A 13,948-nucleotide genomic window follows, 5' to 3' on the forward strand; every position below is an offset into this window, starting at 1 on the left:
TCAGCTTCACTGTGAAATTTAGTGTTCATGGGTTATAGATAATTCACAAAAGGTCACAATTTTGACAATTATCAATCAACCTAAAGTAGTCCTAGGTTGAAGGAAGAATAATGTTTCATATTTTATTTTCATTTCCCCCTTCAATCTACTTGTCCTTGAACAAGTTCATTTAATGTAAACTAAACACATGTAAAGGAAAAACTGTTTTTGATCAAGTATCATGTTTTCTTGTCCACAGAGGCCGGTGCAGAAGGTGACATGACGGAAATGATTCAGAGCTATCTGAAAGAGATCGAGGAGTTGAGAGCCAAGCTGGTAGAGTCTGAATCTGTATGTCAACAACTAAGGAGGAGTCTGGCCAAGGGAGTTGTGGGGGGACGACCTCCCCTGCCTACCTCTCCCTCCAACGGCAACGTAGACTCACTCATAGCTCAGGTAAACATGACTATGCATTTTGTTGTTCTCCAGACAACCAGAAGGTATGTATTAGTTAAACTTGAAAATGAAATCAATGTTTTTCATAGCCATACCTGTATTTTCATATATTTTTTATGACTTTGATAAGAGTTATGGGACTTAGGCTAGTTTCAAGGAGAATTACAAAATGTCGTAGTGAACCACCAAGAGAAACGGAGCAGTGTAGTGACACAGCGGCGATTTAGCCATATGAAATTGACATCTGCCAGTTCAATTGGCTGCTATTTAAATTCAGGACCAAGTTTAGATAAGAAATTAACACAAAGGAAATGGATAACACAAAGTTAACTAGACAGGTTTATTTAATTATTTTACCTTGGTTTAGGGATGATTTTTTGGTAATTGTGTTAGAGGTCATCATGATGTAACCGTGAACAGTGTAGATCATGATTTTACTATGACTGCTGCAGATTCTGAACTCAGCAGCCGAATTCAAAACTCATTGATGGTTTTAAGGTATTCACAGTTGAGTGGGTTACCCTGTTTTAGCTTTAGTTAGTTTATTTTTTTTTTATTTTAGTGTCAAGTTCCTATACTGATTTAACTGTTCATTGGAGTAACATTTAAATTTTTTACTACTTACCTATAGAGGACCTTCAAAGGAAGGCAGGATTTGCCTAAGTTAATGTTCGGTTGTTACCGTGTTCCAGGCCAAGAGAGATCTACAAAAAGACATGGAAGCACTGGCTAGAGGCAAAGAGGCTCTCTCAGAACTGAAGAAAAATGGAGCCAATGAGGACTCTGAACAAGAGGAGAGCGATGAAGGTGAGGATTTAAACAGTATTTGTAAATTATAGTGGTTAAATACTATGTTCCTCAAATTGCATACATACAATCATTGATGAATAATGTGAATGAGTTCAAAGGGGTAAAAGTGTTATAACAACTGCAAGACTGCACTGCACAACTTCTTTCTTCAGTTGACATTTTGAATGTTTGCTGAAGGATAAACTTATTTTTTTCAGAGAGTGAGTCTGAGACAGAGTCAGAAGAGAAGGACAGTGAGTACAGTCAAGAGTTGGCTGAGCTGACGTCCGAGATCAACCTAAAGCAGAAGCTAATAGAGGAGTTGGAACATTCCCAGCGAAGACTGCATTCTCTCAAGCAGCACTACGAGGATAAGCTGCTGCAGCTTCAGGCCAAGATCAGAGCCACGCAGGAGGAGAGGGATACTGTGCTGGCGTCCTTCAGTAAGTAACTCATGTACTTTGTTGGTTATGGCGATGCTAAGATCTAGGGGTGGACAGGATTTGACTTTTGTTTAGAAACTGGACAGAATTTAATTTCCTTCTTTGAGATCTGAAACTTTCCATTTCAATTATTATTTAAAGTTTCTTGACTTAAATTCTTTTTCTGAATCTATCCTCGAAAGCTCTAGCATAGTTTTCCTTCAGAGTGTCTCATTCCAATCCAATCTTCAAAGACTGTTTTCTTGGTCATTTTGGTTCATGTAAATTCTGGCAAATCCTCTTTCAATCATTATCCATTTCTCTATAGCAGGGCTATTGATAGTTTGATATTACTTTAACTTACACATTCTTAGACCTAGAGTTCTGTGTTTGTAATATTTTATTGAATTTGTTTAGGTGGTCAAAACAACCAACCAACAGAGAAGGTGAAGAAAGTCAGAGATGAGTACGAGAGGAAACTCTGCGACATGCAGAAAGAGGTGAAGAAGTTGCAGACGGCAAAGAAGGAACATGCGAAGATGTTGCGAAACCAAAGTCAGTACGAAAGCCAGATCAAGACACTCCGTAATGAGGTTATGGACATGAAGAAGGTCAAGGTGAGCTGTTGCAAGTTGCAACTTAGGTTTTTCGTTTGTTTTCTTCGTCCCATCTTTACGTGCTAGGCTCTATTCCAAAATCGTTTTATTCACAACTTCAGGCTAGTCCTATAGGGTCGTAACTCAAAGCTAAACGCCATTGTTGATTGGCGAGATTTTAACCTGCTATCTCAGGCACCGAAACCCTGCCTTCTACCACTCAGCTTACTCCCTTTTGAAACAAGTTGCAATATACACAAGTCACTGGAAATTTGTGACAGGCATATAGCTGAGTGTCTTTTAGAGGAAACGTGCTGGCTTAAAAGACAATTTTGCAATTTTTAAATACTATAAAAAATAGCTGACCTTAGTGTAGTTTTAAAAGTCAAATTTTATAAATTATTTGAGTGAAAAAAATATATACATGTGGAAATCTTGTAATAGTCTTGTTCAAAGTTGTAAGCTCTGGTCTAAAGTGGAAGTTTATTGAAAACAAATAATATGCTTGTTGTGGTGGTATAGTAGTTATAAAGTTCTGTCCATGAATGGAAGGTAATTTTATTTCACATAAAATAAGTTTGTATGGAAGAAAACAAATTGAGTCATCATTTTCAATTACTCAAAACCATCCCCATAGCTTTGAGAACAATCCAGATGTATTGGTATTTGAAAAGCTTGGAAAGAACCTTTTATAGAAAGTATTAATAAATTGGGAACAGAGATCAGCCTTCAATGATTGTTTGACAGATTCAATATCAATTTGGAATCATTATGTACAATATATATTACATGTATCGGCTTTTACATTATATCTCTTGTGATTCTTTATGTTATCTGTAAATTACTTCACCTGTTTTAACTAAATTATAACTTGTCCATAAGCTATTGGTCAATATTATCTGATTTTAGGTGAAACTGATCAACAAAATGAGAGAAGAGACAGCAAGGCACAAAGAGATGGAGACAAAAAGGAACAGAGAAATTGCTCAGCTGAGGAAAGAATCAAGGAAAAGAGAAGTTACCATCAAGTAAGAAACTGAAAGTTTAATCAATGTAATGTAAATAATATTGTGTTCCCTCGGTGTTGGAAGGGGTCATTTTTTTGTGACAGTGAAGGTTAAAGAAATGTTCCCTGAGCTCAAATTAATAGCAAGAGAAAATTATCATCCCTTCCAATTGGCTTAACATTTGCCCACCAAGCAGGCAAATGTTTAGAATATTTCTTTGCAATGTAATTAATCTTTATGACTAGTTATCTTTAGAACAATAAAATGTCAACAAAAGTAGAAAAACCTAGTTTTATCTAGTAGTGTTTTTGGCCTTGTGATGAAAAGAATTGTTATTAACTTGTGCCAGACTCCATTATTTCCTTTCTCTGTTTATCCTCAGTTATTGATATGTGGTGATTTTGTGTTGAATGTAATCGTTGCAGATTGTATATCAGCCAGTTGTGTTATGGTGTAAAAACAGTTTGTTATCATTTGTTTTTCTCTAGGTCACTAGAAGCTGAGAAGAGAGCAAAGGATGTTGTCCTGAAAAGAAAGCAGGAAGAGGTCCTTGCTTTGCGTAAGGTAAGAGATGACTTTGATGGATGGAAAATAATTTCACATTATATTCCTTTTTCTCTCTTTAGCAAATCTCTTGGCCATCTCTTTAGACCTGGGACCGATTTACTTTTTCGTATTGATATCCCCATATGCCATAAAACACTGTCCGTTAAAATTCATATATATTTGTCTGTTATCATGATAACTTGAGCAAAAACAATCCGATTTCAATGAAATTTGGTACAAACATGTAAACCTACATTTATTAGAACAAGTTCGCGAACTAGTGTGCTCAGACCATGGGAACGGGGTTTTATGGGGGGATTTATGGATTCATTTCTTATATTTCTGGTTATTATTTAAATTAAAGTATTTTGTTTTTGTATTCAATTATAAAAAATTTATTTGATTAACGTAATTTAGTGATAATCTTAATATATTAATAACTAACTCTAACAATTGTTATTGACTATTTTAATCAGTGATACTGGCTAATATTTCCCAGGTTGCTAGAGGAGACCTGAGTCGTAAAGCTGCTGGCAGATTTCCACCCAAACTCAACTCATCCAGTCCTCGGCTGGCCAAACAGAAGTGGGCGGCTCTTCAGAAGAACATCAACTCCGAGACTTTGTACAAGCAACAGATAGCCAACTTGGAATTGGAGCTTGACAGGTTAGCTTATTCATTCCCAGTGTTTTGCTGAAGATGTCGCAATCCATAGATTTTTTCTCCCCAATCGCATTGCCAAGCGTTGTGAAACATTTTGCGCTGTGAAGTTGAGTCCTTAGCTACCATTATTGTGGCTTCAGAATGTTTCCAAATGTTGGAAACCACATTTAAACCATTGAACAGCTACAGATTAAAGGGGGGGGGGGGCTGTGGGGTGACCAAAGCTTAACTAAATCTATTAACCATCAGGTTTAAGATGTGTATTTATCAAATACCAAGTATCAAGTTTGTATATAAAGAAATACTTTCATGGTGGGTACCTACAGGGGAGGGGGTCATGGGCTTCCTTGGGAAAAAAACACTGTAATGTTTTATACAGATTGTAGCAATAAATAAATTTGTTCAAAACTTTTCAAAGATAATGCCAGATTTTTGACAGTTTTATTATGTTTTACTTTAACCTGTTTGTTGAAGAGAGCTTTTTTTGCCAACCCCTGGAAGGAAATACTTGTTTGGCCTTCATGTAGAAATTTCCTAAGGCAATGAGCTCAACCATTTGAAATGAATGGTTCCTAGACATTAAAGAAGGCTATCGTTAGGGAAAGCACACAAGTTAAACCTTAAAATCTCTTATGACGTTCAATTTCTAGGCTGGTAGAAGACAGAAAGAATCTAAACGAGCAAGTGACGGCTAAGGAGAGAAAGCTGAGTGAGTTGCGGCTGAAACAACCAAGGGAGAGAGTCCTCATCAGAGATTTGGAAGAAGAAGTAGAGTCTCTGAGAGCTAACCTGAAATATGTAGAAGACAGTATCACAGAGTCCCAACAGAGCATACTGCAACTGGAGGAGTCCAAGGTAAGGTTATGTTGGTAGAGATAAAGTTATGGCCAAATTTGCACATAATTATGAAAAAAGTTTTAAAACTATTACAAATCAGGAAACCCGCATAAAGTTTAATCAAAGACCCTGGTCTGAGACTACAGTATTCTTGGTCCAGTTGGTGGTGCTATTAATGATATCTTTGCCATTCATGATCTCTTCAACCCGGTTCATATTCCCAAAGATCTGTGCCTCTTTGGCTTTCGATTCAAGGGTCAAGATTTGTATTTTGCCAATATTTATAATACAAGTAGTCACTAGTCAAGTATTATAATAGAGATCGTCAATACTGTTTTCTTAAGCTAAGTTACAAATTTATATTGTATAGGAGTTAATCATGCTTGACTCATGTTTGATTGTTATTTTATGATTTTTTCTTGTGTTAAATGGCTCTTGTGTCATCTAAGCAAGCTGGGTTGTCAACAGGGTGAATAGAAGAAGAAACTAAATCTAATCCAATGAACTTTTGGGCATTAATTAGTGGAATCTTATTCAAACACTTTTAGTGCACGATTTTGACACTCAAATTACATTCTGTGAATCTTTTTTTTACTAATGATCATACATTTTGTGTTTTAGGATATTGGAGACTGTGCAGAACTAGTGTCGGGAATGCGAGACCTAGGCGAAGCTTCATACATCATAGAGAAGCTGTACAACATGACCGTGTTCCAGAGCTACATGGCATCTCAGAAAGAAGCGGCGTTACATGAGCTACGGGCCAGACAAGATCAGGTTAGTATGTGGTAGAGGAAAATGTATAAAGTTTTTAACTTGAGAGATTTTGAAATTTTCAAGACAAGTAACTGTAAATGGCATAAGCTGAGTTTCATCTTGGAAATTCTTTAGGCATCGAGATGTTTGAATGTATTGGATGTTTTTTTCCAGTTGGAGAAGGAAAGTGAGACGCAGAGACAGTTGTTGGAGCACATTGTTGGAAACCCGTCCAAGGAGCGGCCACCTAACAGTTCTAACAGTTCCAACGCCTCCTCTAGGTCTCCCTCCCCAACTGACAAGTGAGTCTGCTTTCTGATTGGACATATGATAGTTAAGTCCACCTGTATTAATGATAGTTGCGTTTATTTAACCAGACAAAAAGTCTCTAGGGTGAGTAAGACTCCGTTACTTCCAACATGACTAAATTTCCACATAAGTAAATCTTAATTTGTAGGCTTTTGCGGCCATTGTCATTAAAATCCACTGTGGTGTTTTGGATCCATATTCAATTTTTTGGATGAGTAAGACTTTGTGCAAAGTGGCTTCAAAAAAATAAAACCTCCCTGGATATGCTAAGTAAGTCTTCATTCATATGCTTTTGCAGTTAGTACAGTATCATTGAAATCCACAGTGATTTTCAACTTTAACCGTATCATCAAGTTATCAGTTTTGTAAAGATCAGTACTGCAAACCAAATTTTTGATGATGTGTACTACCATAGACAAAAGTAATTAAATATAGACCATCAGCCGTGCTGCGGTTACCATAGGCACACCGCTGGGAGCGCCATTTAGTTACGGCTTAGTTAACCTATGGTACAATAAAAGGTTTAAATTACCTGTATCCGTCAAGTGATCCTGGTTTGTAGTTGGTTGACTACAGCTGTTTCATGTTAATATTAACACATCTTCAGGTCAAATTGTTATATTGATTTATTCCATATAATGGTCGTCATAAGGTTTAAAGCTCACAAAAAATAACTCATACACGTACACGAAACATTTAACACTGATTGGCCAAAACACAAAACGAAAAAGCGTGTAATAAACATCAGACACGTACGGCGCCGGTAGAAGGTAGGTCATGACCAACCTATGGTAACCGCAGCACGGCTGACAGTCTATATTTTTTTCTTTTTTGACTATGGTACTCGTTGATTTCCTAACATTCTTGAACATTTCCTTTAGGTATTTTTAAATACTATTAATAAGTACAATGAATGGCTATAATCACCAAGATTTTCTATTGACATGCGTTTCATGGATCTTAACTGTCTATAAAAAGGTTTGTGAGACATTTGGGTTTTTTAATGTTCACACTGTTTGTCTTACACACCTCTTTTGATGTTTTACACTTAATGTTGTTAGTATTATACCATGGATTGTGGGCAATATTTTAAATAAATGTAACATGACTAAGTTCATTAAGTTCTTGAGTTGTGAAAATTATTTTCTTCCTTTGTAGCACATTGTGTTTTTGTTTTCTTATTCACACTTATTCTGTTTGAGTTGATCATAAATGAAATGCCAATTTAACATTGATTATTGAGGAGGTAAGATAGGCTAATAATAGGTTTGTTGCCTATTGGTTAGACTTTTGTTTGAGAATGACAGGTTTGTTCCCGTCATCCCAACAAAAATATTCCATTGCCATGTACTTAAACCAAAGAAAAACTTGTAGACCTATAGTAATTAAACACTAAATGTTTATTTTTGTTGCAGCTTGAACGGAAACACGTTCCTAAGTGTCAATCAACATCACTCTAAGTCTGAAAAGTATAGGAAGCGAACAGCTCCAGTCGAGGAACTTTTGTATGCCAACGTGGAGAAGAGAACGATAATTCCATCCTTGTCACCAGAACATATGCCTCCTCCCGCGCGGGCCCTTACTAGGGTTCCCAGCGCGCCAACATCGCTCAAGTAAGCATTCGGTAGTATAGGTAGCAGCCGCATCGCTATTGTGGAATGTTGACTTCTAGAATACGCTTACTGCTGTGGAAATCCTAGAATGTAACCTTGAGCTGGTTTGAGTACTTTGAATCTTTTTTTTAAATAAGGCATATAGATGCGGTAGTCATTTTGGTATTTTAAAGGAGTAAAGATAGACGGGTCGTAATTTTGGGGCAATACATTGGCACCTTCTTAATACCTGAAGGCTTAAGGTTAGGTTCAATTGTTCTAATTACCAAACATTAGCTATGAAGTAACTTTGAACAGGGATAGATTTCAGCTACTTTACCTGGAAAAATTAAGAGTCTAGGGTTTTGTAGATTTGCACAACCAAAAGTCACATACCACTTATATACCCTAGATGTAAGACTTATGACATATGAGATTGATTACCCAATAGTTGAAAGTTGTAAGATTTTAAAAATGAATAGTCATTTTTTCAGTCTTTAAACAATACAGCACAGTATATTGTAATTAACATCGTCATCATCAATTATCATTGTAAAAATATATAAGCTGCAATACTAATATACTTACTATGACATGAGTTACTGTGTTATCCATTGGTGGATATTACTGTGTTTGCATGGTTTACGTTACGCTTAGCTCTGCCTCTGCTAGTTAAATTGCTAAATCTTTCCTATTAAAGTGTTGTGTCAATAATGTTGTGCTTTACTATCAAGGACGTGGAATAGGTAAGAAATTTTATACTGTAAAAGAGTAGTGGAGTGGTATTTGGATTGTGCATTAGTTTCCATCTATGTTTTTAATTTTGTTTTCTTGTTGAGGATAAAGTTATTTTTTGTAACAAATTGAATTTTGTAATATACCAATTTGAGCATGTCCTTATGGCCTTATGGAGCATGGTTAAACCTTGCTTTTACCTCAAGATTCATATTACCTTAAATCTTTTAGTTTGCATGATGATAATGGTCAAGAACTTGTAAATAACAGTGTAAACTCATTGTACAAATTTAACTGCAACATTACTATAGGATAATTTAAGTAATATAATATAACTATAATATCTCAATAATCTCAACCTTCAAATTACTGTAGTTGTCAAGTAGTACTGTAGTATTCACGTGCCATTTAAATAAGTTGTATGATTGATTAATTGATTATTATAATTCCTTAATATATTAAATATACAGTATACAATTTAAATCAGTAACTGAAATGTTCTGTAATCCTTGATAAAGCAATATTATCAGCTCAACTAAGCTCAATGTAACGGACCTCATTTCAACAAAATCCTATTTAGGCCTACAACCGTATAGAAGTAAGGTACAGCGGAAACATTCAATGTGCATTCAAGGAGTGTCTAGCGCTTTTCACTGGTGTCTACCGTCTAAATTAAAGTCCAAGTCTTCTCTTAACCCACACACCTCACACTCCTTTTATCCTCTCGTCTCCATTTACCACACTTAAAGACCCTGTGGTATAGGAACTTCCGTACAGTGCTTACCATCCGGGTTCTCCTTGCTCGTCACAACTATATTGCCCTATCAAGTACGTACACACATGCAAAACCTACTAGAGCTGAAAATGCACAAACATGGTTAGGTTAGGTTTTCTCCGTACCTTATTTCTCTGTGATCCAGCATATTCATGCTTTGGTCCCTTGGGATTCATCATATTGAGGTTGCCTCTTTTATAATAAACCTCTTTTCTTTCCGAAACCTTGGATTTTAATCTTATTTTATCTTCACCACTCACAATATTTGATTTTGTTTCTCATGTGCCTTTCTCGTTGTAGGACACTGAGTGTGAAGCCAGAACCACCGGTGCCATCGCCGGTGCTTGGTAGAAAGGCACTTGCGCGCCAAGACTCCACTTCCCCCCGTCCTGTGAGGAGAGGTACGTTTGTGTTGCCCCCCGGCACGTCTCTGGCGCGATCGTCCTCTACGTCTACCTCAATGTGAGTGCGCCAGGTGTTACTGGTGGTAGCTGTTGTAGTCTTCACTGTAGTCTGTCACTGGTTAAAATCAATGTAGTCAATAAGTTGGGTTAGAGCTTTGACTATTGATAGACGTTGCATTCCCATGTTTAAGTGTTAGTTCTTTTTATTAGAAGGGACTCAGTTAAAATGAGCCGCTGAGAGAGCTGTGTAAATTACTGATTTGTGTTGAGTACGCCAACGTTTAACTGATAGGACGATTATTGTAAGCTATTGCTGTTATTTGATTTATGTGACCTTTTCCAAATAATAATTGAAATAACTCTGTCAGTGACTCAATTCATATTTGTCTACGTTAGTATTTCTTTAAAAAGATGGCTACAAAAATCATAATAGGATGTCATCTCCTATTGATAGCCAAAAGAGTAAAATATCAAAAACAGTGTCATATATACATGGTTACGCAAAAGTCTGGAACCCCCCAGTTAACTTTTTAACGCATTGCACCGTTAACCAAACTTGGCACATATTTACAACATAAGAAATTGCACTTTTTCATCAAAGTTACAACTTTGCCCCAGCCCCCAAGATGAGGTATTTTGGGGGCAGCCCCAAATTTTCAGATGTAAACACCTATTTTAAAGTTAACTGGGGGTGTCCAGACTTTATCTTTCTTGCTCATCTTAAATAATTAAAATGGCTGCCATTTTGATTAGGGGTGCTATATTGACCTCTGGTTTGCGCCATTCAATTTCTGTTGATAAACCCTTTAAAACGAGGGGTCACATGATAGGTGTTTACATTTGAAAATTTGGGGCTGCCCCCAAAATACCCCATTTTTGGGGCTGGGGCAAAGTTGTAACTTTGATGAAAAAGTGCAATTTCTTATGTTGTAGATATGTGCCGAGTTTGGGTTTCCTACTGCAACGCATTAAAAAGATAACTGGGGGGGGGGGGGTTCCAGACTTTTGCCTAACCCTGTATGTACCATACGAGTTGAGAGATTAAATTAGTAAAAAACAGGGCTTTATGTAGTTTATTTACTTATGTTTAATCTTTTTCCCCTTCTGTTTTTCTTGTTCATACTGTATTAAGTATTATTAATCAGTGTTTCCAAAATTTAAATATTTAGTGCCCAATAATTACTATTAACATAATTATTGCATCAAATAAAAATAAAAAAAACAGACCTGTTTATTTTTACAGCTTTTATTTAAAATGTATCTAAGGTTTATTGTCAAAAGGTTAAAGAAATAAACGATATTATAACACAGAAACAAATAAAAAAAATTGTTTTAATTTCTCAGTTGGCAAGCAGCTAGTGGCTGATGAAGTTGTGTTAGCATTTCATTTGTGTTTTTTGTTTATTTGTTAGTTTTTGTTCAGTAGAGGTTAAAACTTCAATAGCTCACAACAATAGCTTCAACATTCCCATTTCAATGCCAAACCTTCCATCATAGCTTTGACTATTAATACAACAATGTTCTGTATCCAATAGTCAATGATTATAGTATAAAAAGCTTAAATATTTTACTTGAAACTAAAATATTATTTACAAGTGGATTTAGAAATGATGGACCAAATACTTTAAAATGAACTACTTTAAAATTAAAATTATTGCTGCATTTTACAAATATTGAATGTGTACATATTAAAACATGTTGGTTAAACATTAACGGTTGGAAAAACCTTTGAAAGGTGCAAGTTATTTCAAGAACTTTTATTGTAACTTCATGGTTAAAAATATGATGCTCTTTAATACTTGTGAGACCCCTAACTAACTTGCCAGAATAAGGAGGTATAATTAATTAAAGAGGTATCTTTGGTGCTTATAAATTAAGTACCCATTAAGTACTTAATTTCTTAGTAAGTGGTAACTTTTACGGTTTCACTGTGGTTGTATTTTTATCAAGTACAAAAATAGCATTTATTTATTGTTACATACAGACTACAAAGTCTTAATCTTGCACAAAAACTAAATTTATAACTGTATTTGTACATGTAATTGTCGTGTATATTGTAATTATGATTTTTTACTTAGACATTAACAGTCATTAACGAAAACCTGATGTAATAGTCATTATTACGGTTGTATATTTGATCTTGTCAAGGTGTTTTAGTCGTAATATTAAGGTTGTGCAGTTACGCTTGATTTAAAATTATGATGTACAGTTGTGAATAATGCAATAGTGTAAGTCTATATTAGTAACATTTGGTGCTACGATATTGTGAAATGTTAATTACCGTACATATGGATAGGCTTCATAATAAGGTGTGGTGTGTGTTTGGTAACTTGTTAAATCATTACGTAACGGTGTATTGTAGATTGTAGTGTAATGTAGGCCAACCACATACCCTTGAGTTTCATTTTATTAATTTTGTAAATGTATAATGAAAACTTGAAACATTATTGAACAAACTATTCCCAATATAACATCTTGATTAAAACTACAAATAAAAATTAAAATTTAAGGTGAAACAGACAATGCTGTTAGTTACTTTAATAAAAATCACAATTTGAAAAAAAAGAGCTCAAAGCCCCAGTTTGAAATGAGTAAAAATGATCTTATCTGGATCCTTGGTTTGCTGCTCCCTCAAAAGGACCTAGGTTAGGTTATAAAAAATATTCTCTAAAAAAATAGAAAAATATCTTATTTGATGTCAACATTATACAATATTTTAGTAGTCATGATTAAAATGTGAGTCACAAACACTTTTCCTCACAACTGTTGTCAAACCGATTTCCCAACAAAATCATTCTACTGATTTGTCAAAAGAAACAGCCTATAAGTAGTTGGCACTAAGTTATTAGTGAAAACCAATAGGGCATGACCTCGTAATATTACAAGGTTGAAAAGGTTCGAGTGGTTATACTTGAAATCTGAAGGTCGCTAATTTGATACCAAGCGAGATCAGTAACGGACCCAGATGCCAGCTATCGACTAATGATGACATATCTAACCATAGGTCGACGTTAGTAACGAGAACTATACCAAGGTTTGGACTCTTTCCTTACCAACAGTTTTTTTAAATGTCATTGATGTAGATGAACACCAAAATAAAAATAAAATGAAAACCTTACTACCTTAAGGAACATAGATTTTTTTGTACATCGTTGACACCAGGGATCGATTTTAGCTGAATTGAATGAAGGGTGAGTATAGAATGGGTTGAGATGATTTGTGTAGCTTTGTTACCAAATTATATCAGCTATTTCCTTAGTGAGGACTATATTTGACTAAAACACAAAAATCAAGGACAACTTTGATCAGCTACGAACCATTTAAAAGTTACTGACTTCTCAGCATCAAATCCGCACCCTTTTGATTGCCAAGCGAGCACTATAACCACTCAGCTATCTTGATGCTTAGATCTGTGAATCCTTAAGGTGAGAAAAATATCTCCCATGGTATTCCTCAAAACACAGAGATAGGGCTGTAAAAATATTTAACCAATAGTTTCCTCAGGGATGAAAAAATATATTGTGTAATTCATTCTAAAACACAAGTGTGTGTTTAGATTCATGTAAGATCTTAATACATCCTACATAATTTACATAACATTGAAAATAATGACCACCTGTTAAGGGTTCATAATAAGATTTTCTCAGATGAACTCTTTATCAAAATGGTCCATGGGGTTAGTGATCGTTAAATAAATCTAAAATTATTTATAGTAGGAATGGACAGGATTGTATTTTTAGTTCGGAACAGGATGATATTTTTATTTTCCTTCCCGATTCAAGGGGCAGGTTTTATTCCCAGTGCAAGATAGGGTTTGTTTAACAATCTTGAGTAAATATTTTTGCAGACAGCAATAATAAAAAAAAGCAATTTACACTCATCTAAATAAAACTGTAATGGATAAAAATACACAAGTACCAAAAAGTGCTAACTAAAATGTATTTCTTGTTTGGTTCAATTTAACATTGAATCTCCTGAAATCACAGAGACATCATCATCGTGTCATGGATTAACGAAACCATCCTGAAAATATTTCTCGATCGAGGAGACATCACCATTGTCACCCGCCATACTGGAGATAT

The 13,948-nt window shown here is 35.3% G+C and overlaps 1 protein-coding gene across 1 annotated transcript in view; it reads left to right on the forward strand.

The window, feature by feature from the left end:
- The window catches only part of LOC128996642 (kinesin-like protein KIF21A), a 153,964-nt gene that overhangs the window by 96,363 nt on the left and 43,653 nt on the right, over positions 1-13,948 (forward strand). Inside the window, exons 11-22 of the mRNA XM_054422062.1 lie at positions 239-435; positions 1,128-1,242; positions 1,443-1,667; positions 2,064-2,263; positions 3,152-3,270; positions 3,738-3,813; positions 4,295-4,461; positions 5,109-5,313; positions 5,917-6,072; positions 6,226-6,353; positions 7,776-7,973; positions 9,763-9,924. Coding sequence (XP_054278037.1) covers positions 239-435; positions 1,128-1,242; positions 1,443-1,667; positions 2,064-2,263; positions 3,152-3,270; positions 3,738-3,813; positions 4,295-4,461; positions 5,109-5,313; positions 5,917-6,072; positions 6,226-6,353; positions 7,776-7,973; positions 9,763-9,924 — 1,948 coding nt within the window. The remainder of the gene's footprint in view (positions 1-238; positions 436-1,127; positions 1,243-1,442; positions 1,668-2,063; positions 2,264-3,151; positions 3,271-3,737; positions 3,814-4,294; positions 4,462-5,108; positions 5,314-5,916; positions 6,073-6,225; positions 6,354-7,775; positions 7,974-9,762; positions 9,925-13,948) is intronic.

The sequence above is a fragment of the Macrosteles quadrilineatus genome, unplaced genomic scaffold, assembly GCF_028750875.1.
Source record: "Macrosteles quadrilineatus isolate MER2022 unplaced genomic scaffold, UCM_ALF_1.0 Scaffold_6__1_contigs__length_79288215, whole genome shotgun sequence".
Classification (NCBI taxonomy): domain Eukaryota; kingdom Metazoa; phylum Arthropoda; class Insecta; order Hemiptera; family Cicadellidae; genus Macrosteles; species Macrosteles quadrilineatus.